Source organism: Magnolia sinica, chromosome 8 (assembly GCF_029962835.1).
Source record: "Magnolia sinica isolate HGM2019 chromosome 8, MsV1, whole genome shotgun sequence".
Classification (NCBI taxonomy): domain Eukaryota; kingdom Viridiplantae; phylum Streptophyta; class Magnoliopsida; order Magnoliales; family Magnoliaceae; genus Magnolia; species Magnolia sinica.
In genome coordinates this window covers 4493820-4515350 of record NC_080580.1, presented here as the reverse complement: position 1 = coordinate 4515350, position 21531 = coordinate 4493820, and the positions used below count along the sequence as shown (strand labels likewise).

The 21531-nt window shown below is 39.3% G+C and overlaps 2 protein-coding genes across 3 annotated transcripts; both read left to right on the top strand.

Annotated features, from left to right (window-relative positions):
* Positions 1 to 341: 341 nt before the first annotated feature.
* Positions 342 to 6996, top strand: LOC131252658 (mitochondrial uncoupling protein 1). 2 transcript variants are annotated; one of them, XM_058253318.1, is made up of 9 exons: positions 353 to 742; positions 2385 to 2603; positions 2689 to 2767; positions 2978 to 3111; positions 3725 to 3823; positions 3940 to 4044; positions 4251 to 4325; positions 5512 to 5598; positions 6656 to 6996. In XM_058253318.1, exons 1-9 carry the CDS (start codon positions 662 to 664, stop codon positions 6689 to 6691), a joined length of 915 nt encoding a protein of 304 aa, XP_058109301.1. In that variant the 5' UTR covers positions 353 to 661; the 3' UTR covers positions 6692 to 6996. The 2 variants fall into 2 exon arrangements, with proteins under 2 accessions (XP_058109302.1, XP_058109301.1); XM_058253319.1 differs by lacking the exon at positions 4251 to 4325 and having other exon boundaries at positions 342 to 742.
* Positions 6997 to 14894: 7898 nt separating this feature from the next.
* On the top strand, positions 14895 to 18976 carry LOC131252657 (probable LRR receptor-like serine/threonine-protein kinase At3g47570). The gene is made up of 2 exons (XM_058253317.1): positions 14895 to 17629; positions 18468 to 18976. Exons 1-2 carry the CDS (start codon positions 15124 to 15126, stop codon positions 18860 to 18862), a joined length of 2901 nt encoding a protein of 966 aa, XP_058109300.1. The 5' UTR covers positions 14895 to 15123; the 3' UTR covers positions 18863 to 18976.
* Positions 18977 to 21531: the final 2555 nt, after the last annotated feature.

The window sequence follows — 21531 nt, the reverse complement described above, 5'->3', positions numbered from 1 at the left end:
AGAAAATAATAATGTTACTTGATAGAGTAGATATATCGTTGAATCACACAACTCCTTTTCGGCCTTTTATTTTAATTTAATAAATTTCTTTTATATTTTCTGACATTGATGATCTGCATTCCACAACTGGATTAAGGTTTGGTTTGTTTGCCCATTTGGTAAATGGGCAGGCTTAGGACAGACTCTGCCCAGACCCAGGCCGGAACCCAATGCCAGGCCGAAGATGGGTGGTGGCCCCAATCTCAATCCCAAGTAAGTGGCCCATTCGAGTTTCCTCTCGGCTAATGATCTTATGTCCTAACACGATCTGAAGCAAAGACGGACGGTGTGTGTGTCGCACGCATGATGGTGGGCATACAGGTGCTTGCACGGGCTCCCTCCAACGACTGTCGTAGCAAATTCGCATTCGAATACGATGCACTGACGAAGAATACGCTGGTAGCGAGAGTGGAGACAGAGACAGACCTCCATTGGCCGGGTTCTATAAATAGCACTCTCTTCCCGAGATTCCCGTTAACGAAACCGTTTTCCTCAGCTTCCCCTTTCCGTCTTTGAGGGAAAAACCCTAACTCTCTCGTCTTCACTTCCATTGCATTTCTCGGCAGCCGATCGCTTTTTCCGACACCAGATCGGCATTCTCCGGCGCCAGTGCTCAGCTCCCATGTCTGATCTCAAGCCCAAGACCGAGATCTCGTTCGCGGGAACGTTCGCCAGCAGTGCTTTTGCCGCCTGTGTTGCAGAGGTATCGATCCTTTTCTTTTCCCTAATCTATTTGATTTCGAAGTTAGATTGAGTGGAATTTGGATGTGTTTTGCTTGATCTTGTTGTTTTGATCTTGATCTTGTAATTTTGGCCTTTTTTCTGCATTTTTTCTGTAAAATTTCGGTGATTCATTTGTCCATTTTTAGTTCGATTGAACAGATGTTCTTGTTTGATCTGGTTCTTTTGACCTTGAATTTATATATTTTTACTATTTTTCTTGCATTTTCTGCTCATCTAGTCGAATTTAATCAGTTTGGATTTTCTTTTTTCTTTTTTCCTGTTTTGCTGGATCTTTGGTTGACTTGTAATAGTTTGATATTTTTAACTGTAGAACTTTCGATCTTCATGCTACATTTGCCTGAATTTTCAGCATTTTCGTGTTACATTTGCTGTTTAATTAGCGAATTTTGAAATGCATGAATTTTCTAGTTTTCTTTTTCTTTTTCTTTTTCTTTTTGCCTTTTTTGGTAGCTGGAGCTTCCATTTGCGGTAGAATTTCGATTTTTGGACTTCTATTTTGCAGTTTATGCTTAAATAGATATAACGATTTGTCATGCTGTCATCATTTTTTGTTTCCTTACCTAGATAGAAATTTTGGGTCTGTTTCAGCGTTCAATTGAACTAATTCAATTCCTTTGATTCACTATAGAAATGACCAAAGGTGGGCAGCACGATTTTGATTCAGATCGACAATTTGGTCATTTACTCTTTACTGGATTTAACTGTTGCAATCAAACTTAGTTGTAAATCCAACTCCGCATTTATAAACTTTGAATATGGTTACTATTTTTCTGTATTTTTAGTGTTTTTGTTTTTCACAGTTTGGTTTGCATGTAAGTGATATCAACTTCCTAGTTTTTATAGTGATTAGAATTTCCCCTTTTTACCAATTTATGTGCATTTTCTGCTTAAATATTTGGTTTTCATGTCGTGACAGGATCAAGTTGACCCAAGTCCTTTTTTTTTTTTTGGTTTATGTATAATGGAAATGGATGAATTTAATTCCTACACTGGTTTCTGCTGAAATCAGTGGGAATTCTCTTTTCACGCTGGAAAGCCAAAGCAACTTGCTATAAATGACTGTAGAAAGAATTCATTTATAGAACCAAGCTCAAACCATATGATTATGGGCTCAAACAAATGTGACCTGAAATGAGTTGCTTCCTGGAAAAAAAGAAATGAAAAAGAAAAAAGTCATGGTGGATCTAACTGGGATAATAGGTGCATCCATATCTCTAAAACCTGTGGTGACTCTCAAAATTGTGTAATGAGTGTATCTTCATGTCTGAGTGACGTAGTAATTCAGTCGATGCTGTTGTTTTATGTGTGGCTCGAAGGGGGTTTAGCCATGTCTGACAATTGGATGGTTGATGATTTCTGTGTTTTCCCATGCTTCCTGGTGCAAATGTTTGTTCAGTATGTTGGTGTTAAACTCATGGTGTGAATGTTGTGATGTGCATGTCACAAGCACTAGGGCATAGTTCAGAAGGCCCAATTTCCATTTTTTTATTCCTCAGACATTTATGGAGCAATTCAACTGAGTTTATTACTACATTACTGCATTTGGAGATTTGAAGCGCCCCCCCTCTCCTTCTCCCTCCTTATCGGTTGGTTTCATGCAGATTTGCACGATTCCCCTGGACACTGCTAAAGTTAGGCTGCAGCTCCAGAAAAAAGCAACCTCGGGGGATGGATTGACTGCACCCAAATACAGGGGAATGTTGGGCACTGTTGCTACGATTGCGAGGGAAGAGGGTTTATCAGCGCTTTGGAAAGGCATAGTCCCTGGATTACATCGCCAGTGCCTCTTCGGAGGGCTACGAATTGGGTTGTATGAACCAGTATGTTTTGAAATCTTTCTTCCATTGATCTAATTTTAGCCTATTCTTTGTTTGTACTTGATGCATCTTTTGGTGTATTGTGCAGGTTAAATCCTTTTATGTTGGTAGTGATTTTGTTGGTGATGTTCCTTTGACCAAGAAAATACTTGCTGCCCTCACTACTGGTGTGTGCTATTTGGTGAATATTTTTATGGTATTTAATCTAATGGAACAAACATGATAAGGATTTATGTCTATAGTATGTGCCTCGTAATAAGTACTTGTTCGAATAAATTGTTTTACTCCTGTTTGCTACGTGTGTGCTAAAATAACATCTGGTCACCACTCCATTTGTTCCATGACTTACTAAGCATGTTTATTGTAACATCAAACAGGTGCTTTAGCAATTACGATCGCTAATCCTACTGATCTGGTGAAAGTCCGTCTTCAATCCGAGGGAAAGCTGCCACCTGGGGTACCTAGGCGTTATTCTGGAGCACTGAATGCTTATTCAACAATCATCAAACAGGTTATCCTTCTAATTAAATCACCACCACCACCACCATCATCTAAGCTTTATCCCCAACTGTTCATCATTATCCTTCTGATAAATATTTTTCCCATTTTTTATGGGCCCGACTTTGAGAGACCATTAGTAGTGCGGCCAGTGCTTCTAGACATGTGGACTATCAAATCATCATTTTGGACCTTCCATTAGGTTTGACCCGTTTTTCATGGCCATCCTTGAAAAGGTTCACACTGATTAGAGGATTTTTTTTTTCCCCATCCAATTAGTGCCATATAAAAATGGATGGTTTGGATCAATGAAGGTCCAATAATCAATATGAATTGTCCATTCAATAGAATCCATTTTACGTAGCATATCCCTTTAAGGAACCTTTTTTTAAAGTCAGATGATAAAATACCCCATCAGTGGCCTTGAAAAACGGACAGTTATAAAAGGAGGCCAATGTTTGGGGTGAACCTAATGGATTGTCTAGATTGATGATTGAATGTCCACGTATTTAATAGAACTTGGCACACTAAGAGTTTCATTGCTCCCTGTTCACGACAAGCATTTCCCTTTATTTATCTGATATTTCTCCATTTTTTTTTCCTTCTAAATTTGGTCCAAATTATAGGAAGGATTTAAGGCTTTGTGGACTGGGCTTGGTCCTAATATTGCACGTAATGCCATCATAAATGCTGCTGAACTAGCGAGTTATGATCAAGTGAAGCAGGTAAAAGTTACAATAGTGAATCTCATTGATGCACTCCTCTTGTTGTATGTCCTTTATTTCAATCTCTAAAATCTACCTGTTTAATTGACACGTATATTTTGTTTCTTCCAATGTAGACAATCTTGAAAATTCCTGGGTTCTCGGACAATGTTTTTACCCACCTGTTGGCCGGTTTGGGGGCAGGTTTTTTTGCAGTATGCATTGGTTCACCTGTTGATGTGGTAAGCTTTCTGAAGCTGTTACTTTTTATTTCAAATTGGCTCCTTTTCGCTATCTCATTGTGAGTTGTTTTCAATTGTATTGGTGTGTAAAATGCATGGACACAGGGACACAACTTCATGCTTCTAGACTTGGGATTCTAATATAATTTCTAAGACCAGTTTCTCATTCTAGAAAAATGAATTTCACACTTTACTGCTTGTTGCAGATGAAGTCGAGAATGATGGGAGATTCGACCTACAAAAGCACCCTTGATTGTTTCATCAAGACTCTGAGAAATGATGTACGCACTTTTTGGTCTTTTTATTTTTTATTTTTTGTACTTTGTGATTTAACATTTGTAGCAACATGTTGCTGCAATTATCATTCATATAAAATTTAGTCAGTAATGACGAAAGTTTGTTTAGAAACCAAAATGAAGTATAGATGAAAATATCCATCTAGTCAGTGGATGAGAGGAACCAGAGATTATGCTTACCATAACCATTGCTTTGTGGAAAAAAATTTACTTCATGGTTTAAAACTAAGATTAATTGCATTCTCATATTTGTTTCTAGGTTAGAATCTTTTTAATTAGGATGGTTTGTCGGTCCATGCTAATGCCAGTTATGTTAAGCTTCACATGGTAGTTGAATTGTGGCCCATCTTTTGGTTGTGTGTGAACTGATGTGCAATTTGGGCTATCACTAGCAGATGCTTCAGATTATAACCTAGCCCTGGTCCTATTTAGATGGTTTTCGTATGCAGGAAACAAAGGGTCCTGCTCATCAGTAAACATATAGTTTGTTGATGCACTACGTATGGGGCATTGGTTTGGTGACCCAAGCCTCGAGAATCTTCAAGATTAGAAGATCCTAACCTTTTTGATTGATAGCCCCAAAAAGACGGTTGAGGAGATGGTCCATACTCAAAGGAGAACATTTCAATCATCAAAAGGTTGAAGTTTTCGACGGTTGAGGAGAAGGTCCATATTCAAAGGAGAACATTTCAATCATCAAAAGGTTGAAGTTTTCTTTTGTGGGAGGAATTTTTGGTGTTCCTCATCCAAGGTGAGGCCCATCATATAAACGTTTTGGATCATGGGAACATCCCACATGCATAATCCTGCATGTCAAGAAACAGAACATTTGCTGATGAGCAGGACCCCATATTTCCTCTTTAGTGGGTTTTTGTTTGTGATTATGCATGCAATAAAGTATCAAGCGGATGGAAGTGCATGTGACATGGACATGTTTTAAAATTAGCAAATTCCAGTCCTGAACCTTGTTAACACAAACATCATTTTGATGGATTTCCAGTGTCCAATGCATGTTAGAACTGACTGCTTCTACGATGCAGTGAAGCCCACCCTTTTTTTTTTTTTGGATTATTTTGTATATGATATTCAGATATGAACAATGCAGTGTCAATATCATCATTTCAGTTTAGGAAAATAAAAAAAAAAACCAACTGATTGGTTCTATTTGCAGGGACCACTTGCCTTTTATAAAGGTTTCATCCCAAATTTTGGTCGTCTAGGATCGTGGAATGTGATCATGTTTCTGACTTTGGAGCAGGTAACTTTAGAATTGTCTTTTTGCATTCTCTATGATGCTGCACTTCTATACTGTAAATTATGGCAGGCCCATTTTACAATGAGATAAGATGGATGAACCTCCCAAAATCTTTTCAAATCGGAAGAAACAATGCCACGAGTGACTGCGGCCTTCTATCATCCTTTGGGAAGGCGCATCATCTCGTAGATTAGCCTAGGGCATTATGTGCATTGGGGAGACTTACCTGTCGATTCAATTGTTTTATGACTGGTCCAAGTCTAATGTGAGTCAACTTGGACTCAGCGGAGTCCAATCTGGTTTGATACCATGAATCTTAATTCTGGCAAGTGGGGCCCATGGTTCAGCAATCTAGACTGTTGGGACGTTCTGGGTTGTTTTGGATGGGCACCAATTAATTTCCAGATTGGTGCTTGCATATACTCAGATGGCTAAGAAGAGAAGCAACAACACTAGACATTCAGTTCTGAAATAATATGGGTTGCTGGATTGTTCCACGATGGAAATTTTTTGGGGCTTGCTCCATCCAAGATGATAATCAATATGCGAAGGGTCTGGATTACCAAACTATGGGCCCCCATTTGTTAGAATTGGAAATAAGGGGGTCGGCCTAACTTGGCTTAGTGTCCCTCACTCTTCCAGTACCCCTCGATTTGAGATTGAACAAGTCAGTGTGAGTCAACGAGTCTTAAAACCTTGATTGATTCCGAGAGCACATGGTCATTTCTGTCACTGAGTCAAGGGAAGCTGTTCTCTAATTAAACTAATGAATGTTGGTCATGGCCCATTTGAATGCAACTTCCGCAAAAGGATTTTCAACAGTCAATTTTCCGAAAACAAATCCAACTGGTTTTCGATGAGTGGGTTTTTTTTAGCGCCTATTTCAACAAGCTTGGGATCCAGCGGTGTTTGTGGAAGTGCATCCAAGCACACAACACGAAAGTGTTTGGCTCAAAATGGCTATTAGCGACAAACACCCGTTTTTTGAAGGTGCATCCAAATGTGCCCTTAGCCTTCTCCTGCCCTTCTATTCACATTGCTTCATTTTCTTCTCTTACAGGCCAAGAAATTCTTCACAAGGGAAGTGCCAAGTTAACACATTTCTACAGTTTTTACAGTTGAGGCCATAAAAAATAAGAAGTTTGTTTTTTTCCTCCCGGGGGAGATTTTCTCTACCATTGGATCTTGCCAAGAGACTGGTAAATTCCCCAAGAACAGGGCCCTGCTCTTACTCATGAAATCTTCATCACTTACAGAGTCATCATGATAAAGAAACCGTAAGGAAATTTCACCAACTTTTGAATCTGCCCGAGAATAATCCCATCACCTGTTTTTGGTGTTGTATGATTTTGTTTTTCATTGTACTTCATATTTGTTTCTTTAATCTTTTACTTTTCCGTACATGAGCTTCAAGAGGCCGAGTACAGTGAATTTCTCTCACCCATGGTGGGGTAACATACAACACTCATCGACAGTTTTCAGATCCGTGCATGGCAATCTTCTTTTGTCATCCAAACTGTATGGATCCAGGGAGAATGCTCCGTGCAACAGAAATCACTCAGATTGCAAAACTGGTGACTTTCCAATACACAGCCAACAAAATAGACGGTTAAGAGACTACATCAATTAAGGGGTGCATTTGACCAAAAAGAATTCCAAATTTTCTATGGTTAGGATCTTCCAATATGGGGGATGTTTGGTCTGTGGCCCATTATGTCATTAACTTTGATCATTGAACCATGAGCCAAAACCTGGTGCCATGCAAACTTTCATCCCGAGCATTGAGCATTGAATAATGTTTGGATCAAGCAGGATTTTATTTTACTTGGCCCAGCAACCATACAGGTGGGGTCCACCTATCTGCCCGGATTTAATATTTGCTTGCTAATCGTACCATACTCCAGAAAATCCAAATATCAGATTGGTGGCTTCCAAATGGTTGGTTAGGATGATTAACAAAAAAAGAAAAAAAGAAAAAGAAAAAGAAAGAAAAAACCCAACTGCGGGTCCATATTTATTGGTTGGTTGGTTCTGATAATGTGCCTCAACAGTGGACATACTGTTCAACACTGATACAGCCATATATGGGCTGTGTTACTTTGAACCTTTGGTTTTTAACATACACACCACACACCACATGGGCACTTGATCCCATGATCTGAGTGTTGAAACAGGGTATGTTTACCACTAAGCCATGGAGCCAGGACTCTATTTACTTTGAATATTGATAGCAAGGCTTTGGTGCTCTCGCTCTCTGCCCTATTATCCGATGATCTGGACCATTCGTTTAGAAGTTCCGGCCCCAGTTGGACGTGATGGATAAGTTGCAACCTACATGTCTTACGGATAAGTCATGGCATGTTACTGACTGTTGATTCGATCATAATAAACTAGTTGACTTGATGAGTCATGTTGTAAATGTGTTATTTATTTATTTATTTTTTTAATTTTTTTTAATGTATATATTTCTTTTGAATATAAAGATGGTAGAAATGCTCCAGTGGTTATCCGTACCGGCATGTTATGGACTGTTGATCTGATCATAGCAAACAAATTACTTGATGAGTCACGTTATGAACGTGTTTTTTTTTTTTCCTAATATAAATATGGTAGAAATGCTCCAGTGTTCTCAGAGCACTACAAGTTATAGTGCTCCTAGTTGCACTGGGACACTTAGTTCAATCTATTTATCTAGACCGTTCATTATATTGAATGGACGTTTTATGGGTTTCCATGAAATTATTATGCTAAATCTGAAAAATATTGATGATGATGATGATGATGATTCGATTGGACAGATGGTAAAGATCATTTACTCAAAAATAGGTCTGATCAACATATTTTTCCATCTATTTGTTGAGGACCAACATGGATGGCCACTGATTCTAAATAATCACTTTTATTAGGCAATTATAACCATCCTATCCATAACTTGGAAAAAGGAGGGCGCTGATTGAATGCTACCCTCACCAGGACCTAGCTAGAGACACGGTGCTGTCACGGGGCTACCATAGTGTATATGTTTTATCCATGTTGTCCATGCATTTTGACAGATCAGGTCATGAGCTAAAAAAAGGAAGCATATTGAAGGCTCAAGTGGACCACATCAAAGGAAGTAGTGGGGATTGAATTCCTACCATTGAAAACTTCCTAGGGCTACCGTGATATTTATTTGCCATCCAAACTGTTCACAATGTCACATGGACGTATAAAAAGGGAAAGCATAAATATCAGTTTGATTCAAAACTTTTGCCGCCCCAGCTGGTTTTCATTGGTGTGATCCACTCGAGCCTTTAATCTCCTCCTTTTTGGGCTCATGCCCATTAATGGTTTTTCAAAATGGATAGACAGCATGGATATAACATACACATTACACGGTGGGCCCATATAGTCCTTGACAGGACCATTTGCCTCTACCTAGGTCTTGGTGGGGTCCGCACCCGAAAAAGGATGGCTGTAACTGTACGGATGGTTGAGATGCACTGTAACTTATAATGATTTGAGAGCATTGGAGCATTTCTCTGGGGACTTTTTTATTTTTTATTTTTTAAACACGCAATCACATCCCACACACACCCACCCACGCACTCACACCACCACCACAGTACTTGAAACCATGACCTCGTGTTCAAACTTTTGTGAGTCTATCACCGAGGCATGAGTAGGGCTTTGTTTGGATTTGTGGAAAGTGTGAGGAATAAAATGATGTTTCTCGATAAATGCTCTTTCCAAGAAAGTGTGGGAAATGACATATTGATTCTCATATTTGTTTTTTGAACAACATTTATATCATAAAATTATGTTATGTTATGCAAAGTAAAATATTTTGAGATTTTTTTAACAATATTTTAGCCTAAAAGATTTAATGGCATAGTGTAGACCCCACTTAAAAAATAAATAAACTGGGTGTTCCAGTCATTGAAAAAATTGGGCCACTTTCATTACACAAGTTATAAAATTAAATGGAAAACATATATTCAATAATAATGGGCCTCCACTTTACAATAAGGTCTTTTATTGCAGAAATTGAAGCTTGTGAACAATTACATGGAATGATATATACAACACGTGGACCCCACTTTTGCATAAGACTTGGGTGTGGGTTGCGTAGGACCCCTGACTGTGGGCCCACCGTGATGTATGCGATTACATTCATGCTGTCTATCAGTTTTGAAAACTCATTTTAGAGCATGATCCAAAAAACGAAGCAAATCCAAATTTAAGATGGACCATATACAGGAAACAGTAGTAACTGATCATTAAAACCTTCTTGTGGGCCACAAGCTTTGGATTAAGATGATACTTATCTGGTCTCTTCATAGGTATCTATGACCTTATAAACATTCCGGTGGATTCCATGAAAATTTTAATGGTGGGGATTCAATCAAGACTATTTCCTGTGCAATTGTCCACCTAAGATGTAGCTATGCTTGGGATCACGCCCTAAAATGAGCTTTCAAAATGGTTGGACCGTGTGGATTTAAGGCAAATACATCACCCAGTCCCACAGTCAGGGGTCCACCCACGTCGGATCCAACAAAGCCGCACAGGCAAGACTGATTACTAAAATCATAAGTTTTAATTTGATTATAATTTTTTATTCTTTGAGTTGTATGAGTCGTGCCCAACAAGAAAAGGGCTTAGAAAATTTTCGAGAATAGCATGGTTAAGCCAAATTGGACACTACCTATTTTTTGCCGAAAACCATGAAGTCTAGTAGGAATGGTGACTGTTTATAAATAATAACTATTTATAGCCAGTCATGTTTTTAGGGTGTTTAAGTTGGAATTTGAGTCTAAAACTCCATCCTAAGTTTGAGAAGAATCTCTGTGAGGAGTCCCGAGAGCTCCGTGGACTCGTTGTACTTATTATCTGGGGAAGACGGTGATCGCCCTCATCACATCCCTGCTTCAGTTTTATATATGTGTTGTCCATCCATTCAGCCATCTCATTTATATATGTGTTGTCCATCCATTATTTCGGCTCATTTTAGGGCATGATCTGAAAAATGAAGCATATCTAAATCCAAAGTGACCACACCACAAGAAACTATGGTGATTGAATGACCAACGTTAAGAACTTTCTAAAGCCTAGTGTAATGTTTATTGGCCATCCAACTTATCGATAGTGTCACATAGACCTAGATGAAAGGGAAACACAAATATAAGCCTGATTCAAAACTTTTTCAGGACTCCAAAGAAATTTTTAGCGGTGCATGTTCAATCACACATATTTCCTATGGCATGGTCCACTTGAGATTGGGATCTACTTCACTTTTGGGCCAATGCCATAAAATGATCTAGAGAGATGAATTGACAGCTTAAATATTAACCACAGACATTACAGTGGGCTCCACAATTACTCCACAGTTTTAGAATATATTCGGACACAGATTAGCACGGTAGCAAGTCTCAATACCAAAACAATGTCACATTCTATATGCTTTACCATGATTTATGTGTTGCATCCATTTGGAGAGATCATTTTAGAGTATGAACCAAAGAATGAGGCCGATCTAAAGTGAGTGTGTTTGGATTCGCGTTTGGGACGGTACAGTATGGCATTAGGGACCATGATGGGACATGACCCATGCTTGTTTTAGAACGCCCGGGCAACGCATTCCATGCCCTCGAATACGGCGTGGAACCAGTTTTTGTAATCGAGTGTACATTACTTGCCGACACATCTAAACTCGGCCTACTAGTTTTGTAGTTTGTTCTGTAGAGCGGATTTGGTGAGGCCATGATTGTGGGTCCCACTTTGGTTTATGTGTTGTATATCCATGCCGTCCATCAATTTTTTAAGATCATTTTAGCGCATGAGCCAAAAAATAAAGCAGATATAAATATCAGTGGACCACACCACAAGAAACAGTGGTCATTAAATGCCTACCATTAAAAAAATTCATGTGGGCCACAAAAGTTTTGGATAAAGCTGATATTTGTTTTTTTCCCTTTATCCAGGTATTTTTGACTTCATCAACAACTTGGATGCAAAATAAACATTATGGTGGGCCGCAGGAAGTTTTAATGGTGAACGTTCAATCACCACTGTTTCCCTTGGTGTGGTCCACTTGAGACTTGAATGTACTTAATTTTTCGGCACATGCCCTATTATTAGCTGAAAAAACGGATGGACGGAATGGATATACAATACATATATCAAGGTGGGCCCACCGTCATGGCCTTGTCCAAGTCGGTGTTTCTTCTGCCTATGCCGCGTGTACCGTGACTGAGTGCATGTGTAAATCTCTTCCTGTGAGGCTTGTCTTGGAAGTAGACCATTCATCATTAGGGGTTGACCTTTGACTTGGATCATCCATTATGTGAGGCCCACCTAAATGTAGGTTATTCAATATGTGGAGCCCACCATCAATGCTAATTAGCCTTTATGTGAGCCCCTCAATGTCCACAACTCATGATGTGGAATCCACATTTGATGTGTTCATCATGTGGGGGTCACTTTTGATATCCATCTGTCATGTGGGGCACACTTTCTATGTGAATCATCCATCATGTTTGTTTGTTTATTATTATTATTATTATTATTATTTTTGGAAAGAATGATGATTCTATTATTCACAAAAGAACGGGAGCCGAAGGCTGTACAATACTATAGGAAGTTTAGGTCAGGCCTAGTACAAAAAGGAGAGGCCTGCCTATCCCGTCGGCTAAAAGAAGTTGATAAAAACACCAACTCAAGAGGGGGCTATCTCTTCCTAAGGTTACCTAGACCAACTTGGTCTAGGAAAATGTTGCCCCTGATGATTACAAGAAGGGAATCCATGGATCGGAATATCTTCTCCAATTGGGACTCACTCCTCATTCTAGCAAGCCCGTCCACCACGACGTTTGCTTCCCTAGGTGTATGAGAGATACGAACCTCTAACGTACGTCTAAGAACATCAATCCTACTCCTCCAATACCATGAGGCCTAGGATCCATTTGCTTCCTTACCTAGGGACACGACTACTATACCTGAAGCTTGCTATCTCCACCCTCGAGTACTCCAGTTGAGCACACAGCTCAATGCCATTTAGAATCGCCCTAAGTTCCGCCCTCATATTTGAGCCTCTCCCATACTCAAACGCAAACGCAAAAAGGAAGTTACCATAGCTATCTCTACCCACTCCACCTCCACTTGAGGGGCCTAGGTTCTCCCTCGAGGAGTCATCAACGTTCACTTTAACCCAGCCCCTCGGCGGCCTCGACCATTTGACCACAGAAAGGGCGAGCTGCTTGGGGGAGGAGATGCAAATCCCAAAAATCTCGAGTGAGATGTGAACAGGAAGGTTGAGAGTTTTAGCCCTTGGAAGACCCTCAGCCGTTAATCTAATGCAACGGAGCCACTTTAGATATAAGTCATCCATCATGCAAGACCTTGGATGTGGACCGTCCATTAGGTGGGGCCCACTTGACGTGGACTATCCATCACAAGGGCCCACATTTTGATGCGGGCTATCCTTCTTATGAGGCCCACTCTGTCCATTATGTGGGCCACCTTGATGTGGACCATTCATTTTGTGGGGCCCACCTTCAATACGAATCATTCATCATGTGGGCCCACCTTTGATGTCCATCATCTATCATGTGGATCCCACCTTTAATGTGGACCATCCATCAAGTGGGACCCACTTAATGTGGAAGGTTCATCGTTTTGGGCTACACTTTGACTTGGGCCATCTATCATGTGGGGCCCACTTAACATGGATGGTCCATTATAATGAGCCACACTTTGATGTGGGCCATCCATCATATGGGGCCTACCTATGATGTGAACCATGCATTATGTGGACCATTCATCAAGTGGGGGCACCTTCAATATAATTCCTTCATCATATAGGCCCACCTTTATGTCTACCATCCATTATATGGGTCCCACCTTTGCTATGGACCATCATCATGTGGAGCACACTTGATGCGGATAGTCTATCATAAGGGTCACATTTTGACGTAGTCTATTAATCACACGAGACTCATGCAGCGTGCATATAACACATGCATCATGGTGGAGCCCATGTAACTTTTCCACGTCAACACGTGAAGGAGGTCACGCCATCCGCGTCCGTCTCAACACGGTTTACGTTACTAAGAGCCTTTGTGTCAAGTCGACGTTCTCCACACGGTTTCCATCGCAGAGAGCTTACGTGTCAAGCAATGGTTGGATAAGGAAACTGTAGACCCCACGTTGGTCGCATGCTCCAAGCACATCTATGCCTCCATTTCTTTCATCTTAGATTAGATAGTTGCTTTCTTTATTTTGATTTGTATATATTTAAATGTGTGATTTCTATATACTTAATTTCTAATATTTAAATGGAGATAATATTGTATAGTTAGATATGAAACTATCATATTAACCTTCTGACAGTGATCTCACAAAGAAAAGAATGAGGCAATAGATCAAAGGTACGTAGGTGACTTGCTCTTTGGTCAAAAAGCACTTGTGAATGAATACCTGAGAGAGGAATTATGGGATATCGAATTGCTTTTCATTTCCCAATCGACTTACTTCTGATTTCTTTACACATTAGACGAAGACTGGAGTGACCGTGAAAATCACGTACGTCTTGCTAACAGTCAACATCCAAATAAGAAAATTCTTCCCCAATAGCTATCGGTAGAAGTAGATTGTGGATTCATTCATGTGTGCCTCTATATGGTAATCAGTGTTAGTTAATTTATACTCTATTTCTAAGAAATTTTAATCATACGATACTTGGTAATATCTGCATCAACCTTTATTGGATAACATGTGGCCTATATATTTCAGTGTTTGCATGGCCTTCAACCTGTCCGGAAGGGTCTCCCACATTGAAAGTTGGACACCTTAATAATCTGGCCGATCCAACCAATGAGTGAGCTACCTACCACGTGACTATGGGTTTTTGGGGTGGATGTTCATTTTATTTATTTTTTGTTCAGTGTGGCCAACGTAAACATGGGATGGGCTTGTTTTTTGATACATCTGATAATTCTAGTGGGACCCACTTAAATGCATAAGTTGGATGGGATATATATACACCACTGTAGGGCCCCAACAGACAATAGCATATGAGCAAGGAATAATTAATTGCACAAAGGAGAACAACTCGTAGAATGGGCTTATTTTACAAGGACCTGTAGAGGGGACCAGGAGAATCTAGGTGGGGCCAGGTTGTGAGAGCTCATTTTAGGAGAAGACACCAAAAATCAATTGATCGAAGACTCAAGGGAGCCACGCGAGTAGCCAATCCGTTTCGGCAGGAAACACATGAGCTACAAGAGCTACAAATGTTGTAGGTGAGTACAACGCATCACTGCGTTCCTGTTTTTTCTTCTTCATCATCCCATCTCCTATCCACATAATGGAATTCCGACGTTCCAATCTCAGGGTATTATGGTCATTTATCCTCTTCCATGCAATCCTTCTCTCCTCCATCAACCCCTGCTCACCCTCTGTATTTACATTGAAAAATGAGACAGATCGACTCGCATTGCTCTCATTCAAATATGGTATTTCCGAAGATCCTAACCGAGTCTTGAGTTCATGGAACGATTCTCTCCACTTCTGCGAATGGGTGGGAGTCACCTGCAGTCGCCGCCATCATCAAAGGGTCACGAGCTTGAACCTCACGGGCCACAGTTGGTGGGCCACGTATCACCTCACATTGGAAATCTCTCTTTCCTGAGAAGAATCAATCTCTCCACCAACAAATTCGGAGGCAAAATCCCTCAAGAAATCGGCCGTTTGTTCCGTCTTCAGATTCTCCAACTGGATGAAAATTCACTCCAAGGAGAAATTCCATCCAATCTGAGCCACTGCTCAGAACTCGCAGCCATTAACCTCACGCGGAATCAGCTCGTCGGAGAACTTCCCGCTGAGCTTGGTTCTTTGTCAAAGCTCATTTTCCTTTCTGTCGCTTTCAATGATATGAGAGGAAGCATCCCACCTTCGTTGGGGAACCTTTCGTCTCTCACGAGTCTTCTTCTAACATCTAACAATTTTGACGGGCAAATTCCAAACCAGCTTGGTCAATTGGCAGGCATTATCACTTTTCGAATAAGTGGAAATCAGTTATCAGGTACGATTCCACCATCGATTTATAATCTCTCATCCATCCAAGTGTTTATGGTGGCAGGTAACCGACTACATGGAAGCATTCCCCCAAACCTAGGCCTTGCTTTTCCGCACCTGCGACGGATTTCTTTAGGAGGAAACCAATTCACCGGCACGGTGCCAATTTCATTGTCCAATGCTTCAAGTCTCGAAGCTGTTGATTTTAGCTCCAACAGTTTAAGTGGACATGTGCCTTTGAATCTAGGAAGTCTTTCGCGTCTCTACTATTTCAATATCGAGATAAATCAGCTTGGAAGCAGGGAAGGTGATGACCTGAGCTTCCTTACTCCACTGACCAACTGCACCAATTTAAAAGTCATATCTGCTGGTTTTAATAATCTCTCTGGTGAGTTGCCCGGCTCCATTGCTAATCTCTCCACACAGCTAAAGACTCTGCTTTTAGGATATAATAAGATATTTGGAATCATTCCCAAGGAAATCGACAATCTCATCAACTTGTATGTTCTGAGTCTGGGAGGGAACTCCATGAAGGGTACTCTTCCAGATGCTATTGGGAAGCTTAACAAGTTGCAAGCCTTGGTTCTCGGTCCAAATAAATTTTCTGGGCAAATCCCACCTTCAATTGGCAACATCACTCCTTTAGGCATTCTTGCGTTGGATGGAAATGATTTCCATGGAAGCATACCATCAAGTTTTGGAAATTTGGGATTTATGGAAAAAATTTTCATTTCTGAAAATAAACTCAATGGTACCATACTCAAACAAGTCGGCGCAGCTCAAATCAACCTGTCTCGTAATTCATTCACTGGGTCTCTCCTGCTGGAAGTTGATTACTTGGAAAATATTCGGGAAATGGACGTCTCAGAGAATAAACTATCAGGTGAAATTCCAGATACGTTGGGAAAGTGTCAAAGCGTGGAGTTGCTTTATATGAATGGCAACTTGTTTCAAGGAACCATTCCAGAGTCTCTAAGGAATTTAAAAGGTATCGAAGAGCTAGATCTTTCGCGCAATAACTTGTCAGGGCAGATTCCAAAGTATTTTGAAGAACTTCTTTACTTACGGTATTTGAATTTATCATTCAATAATTTCGAAGGTGAAGTGCCCAAAGGAGGGATCTTTAAAAATGCCAGCGCAATTTCAGTTGTCGGAAACAGCAAACTCTGTGGAGGTATACCAGAACTACAATTACCAGGGTGCCCTAAGCAAGCTTCTAAGAAACGAGGGAAGCCTCTTGCTCCCAGAGTAAAAGTCACAGTCATTACTGTGGTTTTATCTTCGTTTCTCCTGTCGTGTATCATTGCAGCTCTTTATTGGAGAAGAAATTCTCAAAAGAAAGCTACTTCTCCATCTTCCACACAGAATCAGTGGTTACAAGTTTCTTATGCAGATCTCCTTCAAGCAACAGATGGGTTTTCTTCAGCTAATTTAATTGGTGTGGGAAGTTTCGGTTCTGTATATAAAGGACTTTTAGAATGCTTTGAAACACTTGTTGCAGTGAAGGTACTCAACCTCCTACAGCAAGGAGCTTTTAAGAGTTTTGCAGCTGAATGCGAAGCATTAAGAAACATCCGACATCGAAATCTTGTCAAGATCTTAACGGTTTGCTCGAGCATTGATTTTAATGGCAATGATTTCAAAGCTCTAGTGTTTGAGTACATGCCTAATGGTAGTCTGGAGAAGTGGTTGCATCCAAATGTAGATGAACAACCTCAATTGAGGAATTTGAATCTTACACAAAGGCTGAATATAGCCATTGATGTGGCTTTGGCATTAGATTATCTTCATCATCATTACCAAACACCAATTGTTCATCGGGACCTAAAACCAAGCAATGTTCTTCTTGATGTTGACATGGTCGCCCATGTGGGTGACTTTGGTTTAGCAAGGTTCCGCTCTGAAGCTGCAGAAAGTTGCTCTCAAAATCAGACCAGCACATCTGGGATTAAGGGATCTATCGGGTATATTCCTCCAGGTAAGGATTTTAGTCCTTTATCTTTTTATTTTTATTCATTTATCTTGCAAAATGATTGGTAATTTCCATATATTTATATTTTGGTGAAGCTTGTTAAGAATGATATGCATGAAAATGATCTAATCAATGGATATTTCTACATACATTACTGCATTCTTCATATATAGGACTAAATACAATAATAACAGAATTAAACTCTTAATAGGGAAGAAAGCCAAAAGATGGAAGAATATTGTGACAAATGTGATTTTAATTTCGTGGTGATGAGCTACAGTCAGTTATGAATTGAAAGGATGGATTTCTCTCTTGGGACCAAGTGGTCCCACTTGTCCCACTTATGATGAACAAAATAGAAGTAATACATGTTGATCATCCATGACTCAAAAATAACTATGAATGTTACAATTGAGATCATGCACTTTTGTGAATGGTGGTGATTATCCCATCAAGCTGATTTAGTGGGCATCAACAATTCATGATAGACCTTCTTATCCAAGGGTAAATGATGATTAAATGTTGGCTAGATTGGCCTCACATTGATTCACACTATAATTAATAAGATACGAATAATTGTTACTAGATTATTTCTCTATCTGTGATAAACTGTGTGAAAACAGAGGATTCTTGTTCTATTTATAGGATATGGACTATTTGTTGGGACAAACCATACACTCATCAAATTCCTTATTGTCAGATATTTTAAATTTTGGGAGAGGCAGAAATGTTAATTATATGAATGAAATATTCCTTTTTTCTCCCTTTGAATATCTAACCACTATTTTTATCTTTCTTTAATCAGTTGCCTAACATTCAAATATGTGACATTTGTAAATCGTAGAGTATGGGATGGGCGGTAAGGCGTCCACACATGGAGATGTATACAGTTATGGAATCCTTCTACTCGAGATGATCACCGGAAAGCAGCCAACTGATGACATATTTAAGGACAATCAGAACCTTCATCACTATGCAAAGTCGGCTTTTCCCGAACAAGTAATGGAGATTATAGATCCAAGACTTCTCTTAGAAGATGCTGAAGCTATTCAAGACAGTGAAAATCGTAACAATTTGATAAATAGAATGCATGATTGCTTGGTTTCATTGGTCAGCGTTGGTGTATCATGTTCTGCGGAATTGCCTAAGGAACGAATGAAGATGAAAGACATTGTCATCGAAATGCATGAAATAAAAGACTTATATATGCAGGTTGGGATTCACCGACAGATAAAATAGGCCCCTACTGTTAGGCGAAGGTTCATTGTACCCCAGTAACTACTAAGATTAGTAGTTACATTGAATAAGATTCCAATATAAAATAGAACTGTTTGATATTTTTCTTAAGAAGCTCTAGGTATATATTGTTTTGGTGTTAAATCTACGGGAAGATGTTTTATTTAAAAAATAAATAAAAAATAAAAAAATCTTGTTTTAAACAGAGACTTTGTCGCTGATATAATTATTAGAATGGGCAAATGAAAGGGCCAAGGTGCTTCCCTATCTGTCATGGTTGCAAGGATTCGGACGTTTTAATTTAGTTACATGATTGCCACGTGTAGAAAATGAGTCTGTGTCAAGAACAGCAGGATTCAAGGTGCATCTTGTTATATATATATATGCTAATTTTCCAAAAAAAAAAAGGGGTGGGCTTCCTGTTACATCATGCAGTGTTGCCCAAAAGAGCGTACAAGCTGTTTTGGGACTGGCCCACTGTATGTGGGCTTTGAATCTTTGATTTATGCCAACGTGAGCTTTGCATATACTCATTTGACCAAATCTGGGCTAAAATTCCTGGCCCGATTAGTGTATGGCTGGTTTCAACCTAGAAATGTAGCTCGATTAGTGTATGGGGCTAAGCCCAACCCATAAACTGGCATGGCAAATGGGCCGAGCAGCCTGATTTAGTTGCTTTTGTCGCCTACATGAAGAGCAGGGCAGCCTAAATTTTTGGGGCACACAATATTCACAACTGGACCACTTGGCATCTCATCTGTGAACATTTGTCTCTTTTTCATGTGAAAATATAATGTTAGCTCTTTTACTGAGAATAATATTTTACGCAGGGAAGAACATGAAAGATAAGGAGAAAAGATCACTGTCTTTCTCAAGTGAATAAGACCTTGAATCCACAAGGTATGGTGGCCATCAGCTATCGGATCCACAAAGGTTAAGAAAATTCAAAAATACTTTATTGAAATTACTCCATTTCAACCAAGATTACAAAGCTTTAAATAATAAAATGAAACCTTAATTAAATGTGCTAATCCAAATGAACTTAAACTATTCTGAAATATAAAATTTAATAAAAATATAAAGTTTTAATATAACTACACAGAATGATTCCTGGCATGATAAGAAGACACCAAAATTAAAACTCTAAGAATAAAAAGTTACGTCCGACCTAAAACTTACTAAAAAAAAATAGTAAGTTTTTTGAAAAACAAGAGACTTGAGTAGAAATAAGTCATTTTCTCGTGAAATAGAGCAATGTCGGTTAGCCCCATAATGAAATTTCGGTTGAAATTCATAAGTCATGCATCCCGTAACTCATTCTGGATCAGAAGTTATGGTTGATTTATGATTTGTGTTTTGAAAGACATTTTTCTTAATTCGGAATGAATTTCTCTGGTCCGGATGCACCGAAGCTCAATTACATCTTGTTTTTTTCACACTATTTTAGGGTGGGCTTCCTGATACATCGTGCAGTGTTGCCCAAAAGAGCATACAAGCTGTTTTAGGCTCCGCCCACTATTTGTGGGCTTTGAATTTTGATTTGGGCCAGCATGAGCTTTGCATATATATACCCATTTGGCCAAATCAGGGCTAAAAGTCCTGGCCCGATTAGTGTATGGTTGGGCTCAGCCCAAAAATGCAGGTTACCCAATGGGTTTGAACCCATAGCTCAATGGCATCCAAGTTGAGTTCATGAGCTCAAGTCTAACCCATCAATTAGATCAGTAAATGGCCCAACCTAAGTTGTCCAAGTTTAGACCATGAGTAACCCTAATTTGGCTTGAACAACCATTTGACTTTTAGTATATGGGGTTAAGCCCAGCCCATAGACTGGCATGGCAAATAGGCCGAGCAACTTGATTTAGTTGCTTTTGTAGACTACATGAAGAGCAGGGCAGCCTGAATTTTTAGGTCACACAATACCACAATTGGACCACTTGGCGTCTCCTCTACGGAAATTTGTCTCTTCTTCACATGAAAATATAACTTTTGCTCTTTTACTAAAAATAATATCTAACCTGGCGAAGAGTGCGAAGGGATAAAGAGAAAGATCATCACCTTTCTCAAGTGAACAAGACCTTAAATCCACAAGACATAATGGCTCTAAAATCCATAAGAGTTAAGAATATTTGAAAATACTTTGCAGTTACTCTCTCTTTTAACCAAGATTACAAAGCTTTAAATAATAAAATGAAATCCTAATTAATAGTGCTAATGCAAATATATTAAAACCTTTTCTAAAATAGTAAAATTTACAAAAATAAAATAAAATAATGTTTTAATCTAACTACACAGAATGATTCATGGCATGAAAAGAAGCAAATTCTAAGAAGACACAAAATACTAAAACTCTAAGAATAAAAAGTTACGTCCTTGATAAAACTTACTAAAAATAGGAAGTTTTTCAAAAAATGAGGGACTTGAGTAGGAATGAGTTGTTTTCTCATGTATGAAACAGAGGGACGTCAATTAGCCCCATAATGAAATTTGAGTCGAAATTCACATAATTCATTTCAGATCAAAAGTTATGATTGACTTAATTTGTGCTTTAAACAGCATTTTTCTTAATCCAGAATGAATTTCTCCAATCCGGATGTGCTTGAGGCCTAATTACATCATGCCCCACGTAAGACTGGGCCCAAATCTGATGGATTACGTCCACTTCTATTTTT

Coding starts and splice junctions, on each gene's coding strand:
- LOC131252657 (XM_058253317.1), top strand. CDS start 15,124: ATGGAACGATTCTCTCCACTTCTGCGAATGGGTGGGAGTCACCTGCAG. Junction 17,630..18,467: donor TATCGGGTATATTCCTCCAG/GTAAGGATTTTA, acceptor TGTAAATCGTAG/AGTATGGGATGGGCGGTAAG.
- LOC131252658 (XM_058253318.1), top strand. CDS start 662: ATGTCTGATCTCAAGCCCAAGACCGAGATCTCGTTCGCGGGAACGTTC. Junction 2,768..2,977: donor ACTTGCTGCCCTCACTACTG/GTGTGTGCTATT, acceptor AACATCAAACAG/GTGCTTTAGCAATTACGATC. Junction 3,112..3,724: donor ATTCAACAATCATCAAACAG/GTTATCCTTCTA, acceptor TCCAAATTATAG/GAAGGATTTAAGGCTTTGTG.